Here is a 9,254-nt window from a genome sequence, read left to right on the forward strand (position 1 = left end):
ATAAATCCCTTGGAGAGCGATTGGCACCGAGCCTGGGCAGCTCGGGGGGCTCTGCCCTCGGCCCCGCTCAGGTGAGACCCCACCTGCAGCGCCGGGAGCCCACCTGGAGCCGGGCTGGGAGAGCTGGGAATGGTCCCCGGAGAAAGGAAGGATCCAGAGAGAGCTGGGAATGTTCCCCTGGAGAAGGGAATTTCAGGGAGAGCTGGGAATGTTCCCCTGGAGAAGGGAAATTCCAGAAAGAGCTGGGAATGTTCACCTGGAGAAGAGAAATTCCAGGGAGAGCTGGGAATGTTCCCCGGAGAAGGGAATTCCAGGGAGAGCTGGGAATGTTCCCCTGGAGAAGGGAAATTCCAGAAAGAGCTGGGAATGTTCACCTGGAGAAGGGAAATTCCAGAGAGAGCTGGGAATGTTCCCCTGGAGAAGGGAAGGATCCAGGGAGAGCTTCCAGCACATTCCAGGGCCTGCAGGGGCTCCAGGAGAGCTGGAAAAGGATTTGGGATAAGGGATGGAAGGACAGGACACAGGGAATGGGTCCCACTGGGGGAGGGGAGATCTGATGGGATTTTGGGATGGAATGAGAACGGGGAGGGGCTGGGATGGAATTCCCAGAGGAGCTGAGGCTGCTCCATCCCTGGCAGTGCCCAAGGCCAGGCTGGAGCCCCCCGGGACAGGGGGAGCCGTCCCTGCCCTGGCAGGGGTGGGATGGGGGGGATTTAAGGTCCCTCCCAACCCAAACCACTCCAGGATTCCATAAGAAAGCGTCCAGGATCCCAGGATGAAGCAGGGCTTGGGTCGGGCTTAACGCCACCGAAACAGCAAATGTAAAAACTCCTTTATTAGAACAGAAACTGGAATTAGACAGAAATTAGAAAACTCCTCTCAGACTGCAGCGGTGCCATCGGTGGGAGCAGAGGGGGAGAAAACTGGGGCTGTGGGGATTGGGCCAGATTTGGTGCTGGAAGGGAACAAAATCTCCTTCAGGCCGGGGAGAGGGGACGGGGGAGGGCGGAAATGCAGAAAATTCGGGAAATGCAGAAATTCGGGAAATGCAGAAATGCGGGAAATGCCGCGGGGGCTGGCACACAAAGGAGGCTGCCGGGCACCTTGGCTTGATCCGTTTTAATTTGTACCAGACGTGGAACACTTAGAAAAGGCTCAGCACGGCAAATCCCGGGCGGGCATGCAGCGTGACAGGGTTACAAAACATCCGCGAAAGGACGGGGCACCTCAAAGCCCTGCTTCTCCGGTGGCTGTCCTGAAAGGCTTCTTTGCTCTCTCTTTATAGCTATTTATATTTATATATATAATATATATCTTCACTTAGCTTACACCGATGCAAAAAGGGGAACAACAACAACAAAAAAATCTCATTTAGGACAGTGTTATTCAGTGCCTTGCAAAAATAAAATACACGAGAGATATTAAACGCAGCGCCGCGGGTGTTACAGCTCGTCCCCAGCCCAGCATCCACACGAGAAGCAAGAATTTCACCCGTTGCTTCCACAGGGCAAAGGAATTACTCACAAATGTGACTTTTTTTGGAAAGCATCTCCCTTCCCAGGCCCGTTTTTCCCGATGCTGTTTGCTGTACCGGCGTGCTTTAGCTGGTTTCAGTCTCTTGCTACGTGCCCGACCCCCCCTGAGAAATCCTTTGTGCTGCATTTGAACGTCCTTTAGGCCCAGGTGCTGAAGCACGAACACGACTCGTCACCTGGAGCGTCCAAACTAGCTTTTTCCCGGGCTGTAACACCATTTTTGGGGGTGTTTAGGGCATTCAGCAGCACTTTCTGCCTCTAAAGACCGACTGGTGCCTCAGCCTGGCTGTGGCAGGGAGTAAAAAACGACTTTATTTTGGTGTGTTGCTGCAGGGGGGTTTTGCAGCATGCAGGGTGCGGAGTGGCAGCTCCTTATGTACAAGGGGAAGGGGCTTTTTTTTTTTTTAGGATGGAACGGTTCAAATTGCAACCTGGCAGCTTGAAAAACCCCCTCTGAGACCCCCGGGGGCTGAGATAAAACCCTGCCCGTTAACCAAGAGGATTTTTGGAAAAGCTCCTGCCAAGGAGAGCTCCCCCTCTGCCCGGTCCCTCTCGGGGATGGCCCCGAGGAGGAGGAGGAGGCGAAGGCCGCGGCTCTGGGCTCTCCGCGTTTGGGGCAGAAAAGCAAAATTTTCATCCCGTCGCCTAAACCGGAGGCGCCGGCGAGCGCCCAGGGGGCTTCCTCACCAAAACCAACCGAGAGCGGGGGGACCCCGCGGGGGGACACGGGTGACACCAGGAAGGCGCGGGGCGCTCTTAGTGCAGGGCGAAGAGGACGAGGAGCAGCAGGGCGGGCAGCGAGGCGTCGGCCAGGCGCCGCCGCACGCCCGAGGCCAGCCGGTACTCCTGGTACTGCTGGATGCACATCTCGCGGATCACCTTGGTCACCACGCGCGTCTCCAGCTCGGCCTCCGTCTGGTTGAGGGCCGCGCCGGCCTCCGAGGCGTTCTTCCTGGCGGCGGGGCCGATGTTGTGCTCGGTGACGGTGATGTTGAAGCAGTCGGCCACGAAGACGTCCTGCGGCACCGGGCCGCGCTGGTCGCGGTAGTCGCGGTAGTAGACCTGGTTGGGGTAGCGCGCGGCGTTCTGGTTCCACCAGCGGTACTCGTCGGGGCTGTCGAAGCTGTAGTGCATCCCCGACATCACCCTGCCCATGGCGTAGCCCCCCAAGCCCCCCACCACGGCGCCCGCCGCCGCCGCGCCCGCCACGTGCTTGAAGTTGGTCTTGGGTTTAGGCGCCTTCCACGGTTTTTGGTGGTAAGTCCCTCCGCTGGACGGGTTGTAGCCCTGGCCCCAGCCCGGGTAGCCGGGGTTGTGGGGGTAGCCGGGGTTGTGGGGGTAGCCGGGGTTGTGGGGGTAGCCGGGGTTTTGGGGGTAGCCGGGCTGGCGGGGGTAGCTGGGCTGGCGGCTCCCCGTGCCCCAGCCGGGTTTGCCTTTGCCCTTCTTGGAGGAGGCCAGCTCGGTGCAGACGCCGAGGAGGAGCAGCAGCAGCAGGCAGGAGGTGCCGAGGAGCCGGGCCATGGCTGCGGGGACAAGGACAGCGTCAGGGCAGGGCCACACGCCCCTCCCTCACCGAAAAACACGGCCGGCCCCCTCAAATCCGCCTGCGGAATGAACAGCTTTGGATCAGAGGTGTGTTTATCCCCACCCCAAACCCTTTATTTCTACATTAATATAAAATATTTGTAATATATGTATTATATATGTAATATATGTATGTAATGTAATATTATAATTTTAATATATGTAATATATGTAATATATACATATATTAAAATTATATGTAATATACATATATTAAAATTATATGTATATGTACATATATATAAAATTTAGTCATTATTGTATTTATATATTTTTTATTTATTATTGTATTTGCATGTATTATTATTATTGTATATATGCTTATTTTTATCTATTTTTATATATTTATATATATGCATATACAGGTATATATGCATATATTTTATATATATTTTATAGATGCATATATATTTTATATATGCATATATCTATGTATTTTTAATATATTAGTATAGGTATTTATATATGTATATACATTAATTTATATTTTAGTATATGGATATAAATATATGTATCTAATGTATTTATTTTTAATATATGTATAGAAATGTAGGTATGCATTTACATTTACATGTGTGTGTAGAAATATTTATATATTTTATCTATTTTTGTTGTTGTTGTTTTGGGTTGGGGTTTTTTGTTGTTGTTTTTTTTTTTTAATATATCACCCAACAGGACCCCTGCTGGCAATGGCAGCTTTAAGTGAGGAAAGAAAATCTTCTGGGGAGAAAATGTTTCACGTGATTTTGAGATAAAGCCCCGCTTATCAAACCCGCCCTACCCAACCTGGGGCAGGACGAGATTCCTGCTGTGCCACCATCGATGCCAAGGACGGACCCAGCCCAACCCCGAAGCTTTTGGGCTCTCGGTGCTGCAGGGAGGGCAACGCCCAGCCTGGCCCCGGGACGGGGGGGTTCTATTCCCAAATTCTGCGTGTTTTACCCAAATTCCTCTTCATTAATGGGCATTTTTGGGATTCAGACTTTGCCAGCATGCGGTGACTCGGTGAATGCCAGTTTGCTGTTTGGGCACCTCCCACACTGCCCGGGGACAAATCCCATTCCCAGGGGGGATAAACCCCATTTCCCTGAGGGATAAACCCCATTTCTGTGGGGGCTAAACCCCATTTCCAGGGGGGATAAATCCCATTTCCAGGGGCGATAAATCCCATTTCCAGGGGCGATAAATCCCATTTCCAGGGGCGATAAATCCCATTTCCAGGGGCGATAAATCCCATTTCCAGGGGCGATAAATCCCATTTCCAGGGGCGATAAATCCCATTTCCAGGGGCGATAAATCCCATTTCCAGGGGCGATAAATCCCATTTCCAGGGGGATAAACCCCATTTCCCTGGGGGATAAATCCCATTTCCGGGGGGGGTTAAACCCCATTTCCAGGGGGGATAAATCCCATTTCTGTGGGGGATAAACCCCATTCCCAGGGGGGACAAATCCCATTTCCCTGGGGGATAAATCCCATTTCCAGGGGGGATAAATCCCATTTCCAGGGGGGATAAATCCCATTTCCAGGGGGATAAACCCCATTTCCCTGAGTGATAAACCCCATTTCTGTGGGGGCTAAACCCCATTTCCAGGGGGGATAAATCCCATTTCTAGGGGGAATAAACCCCATTTCTGTGGGGGATAAATCCCATTTCCGGGGGGATAAACCCCATTTCTGTGGGGGATAAATCCCATTTCCAGGTGAGATAAACCCCATTTCTGTGGGGGACAAATCCCATTTCCAGGGGAAAAAAATCCCATTTCCCTGAGGGATAAATCCCATTTCCAGGGGGGATAAATGCCATTTTCACCCCTCTGTGCATAATCCAGCAGGGACAAGGGACAATCCCCAGGGACAATCCCCACCGGGGCTGCAAATCCTTTGGAAAACACCTCAAAGACCAAAAACCCAAAAAAGGCCAAGCTGCCAAACCCCTTTAACGCCTCCTGGCAACGCCAGGGGCACTGAGTGGCTGCTGGCCTGGGTTTAATGTTTAAATCCTGGTTTAAAAAAGGGATTTTCCATCCTGCCCGAGGCTGAGCTGCCCCCCAAAATCACGTTCCCAGGGTGGGTGGGCTTTTCAGCATCCCTGGATACGCCTTCCTGCTCGCAGTACAGCAAGAAATAATTTGGTTTGGGTCTTAAATTTATTTTTTTTGCAGCGATTATGGAGTTACCCCAAGAATAATCATAATGCAGGCAGGAGATTCTGAACTTTCCTACAGCCAAAAAGGCCAAAGGAGCCCCTGCTGAAGCCAGAAATTCTTCTGTTGCCACCTAGACACGGATTTGTGGGCCACAAAAATCAAATTCATCTCTTTGGGTTCTTAGTGATGCTTTTTCTCCCCTTCCCCGGCAGAAATCTGGGTTTATATCCAGAAATATTTAAATTAAAGGCCCTGCAAGCTCAGTGGTTTGGGTGGGATCGTTTGCAAGGCCCTAAATAAAACCTCGGGGGGGATGAACCCTGGTGATGGGGAGGAATTCCAGGTTTGGGATTTGCTCCTTCTTGGAAAAATCCGGGCTCAAGGAGCAAGTTCGGGTTCGCTGCCTCCCTCTGGGGGCAGGGATGAGATCAGGGGGGTTAAAAATAGCCAAAAGCTGGGAAAAACAACCGGCTCCTTGGGTGCTCGGCAAAAAGAGCCATGGGGGAGGAAAATCCAGCCGTTGGGCATTTTTTAAATATATTTTTGGAGGTATCGCTCCCCCCTTGTGAGCTCCAAGGGGTTAAAAATCAGGCCTTGGTTGAATTAAAAATTAAAAAACCTGGTTGGAGAGGGGTTCTGGCAAAGCACTGCCGTGGTTTTATTGAGGAAATCGCGGGGTTTGAGGCTGGTTCGGGGATCTTGGGGTATAGCAGCGCTGAGCTGCTCCTTAATTGCCTTTAGAGCTCTGATAAACAGGATACGGGCGCTAATTAGCGAGCCAGGAGCTTCGCCCCAAACTAATGAGTTGCCTGGGCGAAGCCCTGAAGGAGCTGCTTCCCGGGAATCCGGGCTTTTCTCCCGCAAAAAAATCCCAGATTTCTCGAGATGCTGTTTACTGACCATGACATTAATATTAAATGACAGATCGAGTGACTTCACAGGGATTTTTTAAATTTTTTTTTTTTAACCTTCCTCCCCTAGATTCGCGCAGCCGGCGGATGCTGGAAATGAGGAATTAATTCAGGTGGTTTGTGGCGGAGCTGGTTTTTATCCGTGCTGGAGGAACCCTGCGCTCCCCCAGCGGAAAATGGAGGCTGAGAGCAGCAATTACGTGCTCAGCCTTGGCAAGGAGGAGGTTTCGCTCGGAGGGGAAAAACCAACACCCAAGTGCCAAAATATCACTGGAAATAACCTCGGGGAGGTCCCCGGGGAGGCGGAGAGGGAGAGAAGGGAGGTGGGGAAGGTGGAGGTGAGAAGATGCTCGGGGATGGGGGAGTCCGGACCCTCCTGGGCTGAAAATTCCGGCCTGGGGCTCAGGGAATTGGAAAATAAATCGGAATTTCCCTGAAAATGTCACCCCTGGGTTTAGAAATCTCCCCCAGGCCCCTTTGTCTTTCATTTCCCCAAACAATGGGGGAGCGGCTGGCGGTCGGGGGAAGAGGCAGAACCCTCGGAGAAGAAATTCCCGATGTTGAGTAAACGCTGAGTAAACAAGAACCGGGCAGGAGCAGGGCGCTGGCTTTTAAGGAGCCGCTGGAAATGTCAATTTTTGGTCAGGAAAAGAGGCAGCCCCGCACCCCCGGCGTTCCAACCCCCCTCGCCTCCCGGTTTATCCCTCCCGCAGCCCCCGTGTCCCGTTTTTCCCCGGCACTCACCGGCTGGAAAAGCGCTGCCCGCTCGCTCCGAGGTGATTCAGCCGCGGAGCTCCGCGCAGCAATAAATAGCGAGAGGGAGGAGCTGCTCCCGAGCAGCCCGGCCCCGCTGAGCCCATCATCATCGTCATCCATCGGCCGTCATCCCTCATCCATCCCTTTCCCCCGGGAAAGCCGCGGACGGCTCCCCGAAATCCGCGGCTTCACCCCGAAGCTTCACCCCAAAGCATCCCCCGGGCGCGGGGAGCGGAGCAGAGAGAGCCTGGGAAACCGAGGGGTTTGTGGTTTTATTGGGGAATTGTCAGGGTTTGAGGCTGGTGATATAATCATGGAATATTGCAGCAGTTGGATTTTATACTGAGGAAAGATCAGGGTTTGAGTCTGATCTTAAAACCTTGGAAAACTGCAGAACACGGATGGTTTTACTGAAGAATTATCAGGGTTTGAGGCTGGTGAGATGATCTTGGAATATTGCAGCAGTTGGATTTTATACTGAGGAAATATCAGGGCTTGAGGCTGATGTAAAATCCTTGGGAAACTGCAGAACACGGATGGTTTTATTGAGGAATTATCAGAATTTGAGGCTGGTGTAAAATCTTGGAAAACTGTGGAACATGGATGATTTTATTGAAGAATTATCAGGGTTTGAGACCAATTATAAAATCTGGGAAAACTGCAGAGCACGGATGGTTTTACTGAAGAATTATCAGGGTTTGAGGTTGATTTAAAATCTGGGAAAACTGTAGAACGTGGATGGTTTTATTGAAGAATTATCAGGGTTTGAGGCTGATTTAAAATCTGGGAAAACTGTAGAACGTGGATGGTTTTATTGAAGAATTATCAGGGCTTGAGGCTGGTGAGATGATCTTGGAATATTGCAGCAGTTGGATTTTATACTGAGGAAATATCAGGGCTTGAGGCTGATGTAAAATCCTTGGAAACCTGCAGAATATGGATGGTTTTACTGAAGAATTATCAGGGCTTGAGGCTGATGTAAAATCCTTGGAAACCTGCAGAATATGGATGGTTTTACTGAAGATTTATCAGGGTTTGAGGCTGATTATAAAATCTGGGAAAACTGCAGAACGTGGATGGTTTTACTGAAGAATTATCAGGGTCTGAGACTGGTGTAAAAACCTTGGGAAACTGCAGAACACGGATGGTTTTATTGAAGAATTATCAGGGCTTGAGGCTGATGTAAAACCCTTGGAAAACTGCAGAACACGGATCGTTTTACTAAGGAATGATCAGGGTTTGAGGCTGATCTTAAAACCTTGGAAAACGGCAGAGCATGGATGGTTTTACTGAAGAATGATCAGGGTTTGAGGCTGATCTTAAAACCTTGGAAAACGGCAGAGCATGGATGGTTTTACTGAAGAATGATCAGGGTTTGAGGCTGATCTTAAAACCTTGGAAAACGGCAGAGCATGGATGGTTTTACTGAAGAATGATCAGGGTTTGAGGCTGATCTTAAAACCTTGGAAAACGGCAGAGCATGGATGGTTTTACTGAAGAATTATCAGGGTTTGAGACTGGTGTAAAAACCTTGGAAAACTGCAGAGCATGGATGGTTTTACTAAGGAATTATCAGGGTTTGAGGTTGATTTAAATCTGGGAAAACTGCATAACATGGATGGTTTTACTGAAGAATTATCAGGGCTTGAGGCTGATGTAAAAACCTTGGAAAACTGCAGAATGCGGATGATTTTATTGAGGAATTATCAGTTTGAGGCTGATTTGAAAATCCTGGAATATCACAGCATTTGGATTTTGTACTGAAGGAGTATCAAGGCTTGGAAAATCCTGGGAAATTGCAGCATCTTGATGGTTTATTGAAGAAAATCCGAACGGAATGAGGAGGTTTGGGGCCGTTTTGGGAATCTTGGAAAATCACAACGCTTGGATTTTTTTTAATGGAAGATACAGCAGGGTTTGGGGTGGGTTGGAAATCTCCTGGTTGGGAATCTGGGAGAGGCCAGGATGCTTTTAGCAGCTCCAAATCCATTATCCCACGGAGCAGAGCTGCTCCCAGGGCTGGTGGAGAGGAAATCAAACCAGCCCGGAGCTCTGGGAGAAAGGATGGATTTGCCTTTCAAATCTGTGTCCCTGCAGAGGAGCAGAGCTCGCTCCTGCCATCTCCAGTTGTGCCGAGGAATCCTGAAATTCAACGGGAGGAAAGGCCACGGAAAACAAAGAAAAATTCCCATGGGATGGCAAAAACGGGCGGGGTTTGGTGGGTGAAGAGACAGCAGTGGAATATACAGAGATCTGAAGACCAGAATGGGGGAGTTCCCCAAATTTTAGGGTTTTCCCAACTTTTAGGAAGTGTCCAG

At 50.2% G+C, this 9,254-nt stretch overlaps 1 protein-coding gene across 2 annotated transcripts; it reads right to left on the reverse strand.

Annotated features, from left to right (window-relative positions):
• Nucleotides 1-820: 820 nt before the first annotated feature.
• On the reverse strand, nt 821-7,045 carry LOC121336273 (prion protein). 2 transcript variants are annotated; one of them, XM_041405273.1, is made up of 2 exons: nt 6,925-7,045; nt 821-3,139 (listed from the first exon to the last, which is right to left on the reverse strand). In XM_041405273.1, exon 2 carries the CDS (start codon nt 3,054-3,056, stop codon nt 2,292-2,294), a length of 765 nt encoding a protein of 254 aa, XP_041261207.1. In that variant the 5' UTR covers nt 3,057-3,139; nt 6,925-7,045; the 3' UTR covers nt 821-2,291. The 2 variants fall into 2 exon arrangements, with proteins under 2 accessions (XP_041261207.1, XP_041261208.1); XM_041405274.1 differs by having other exon boundaries at nt 821-3,058; nt 6,925-7,004.
• Between the last annotated feature and the right edge of the window lie 2,209 nt (nt 7,046-9,254).

The sequence above is a fragment of the Onychostruthus taczanowskii genome, unplaced genomic scaffold (assembly GCF_017590055.1).
Source record: "Onychostruthus taczanowskii isolate IOZ18803 unplaced genomic scaffold, ASM1759005v1 scaffold228, whole genome shotgun sequence".
In the NCBI taxonomy this organism is placed as follows: Eukaryota; Metazoa; Chordata; class Aves; order Passeriformes; family Passeridae; genus Onychostruthus; species Onychostruthus taczanowskii.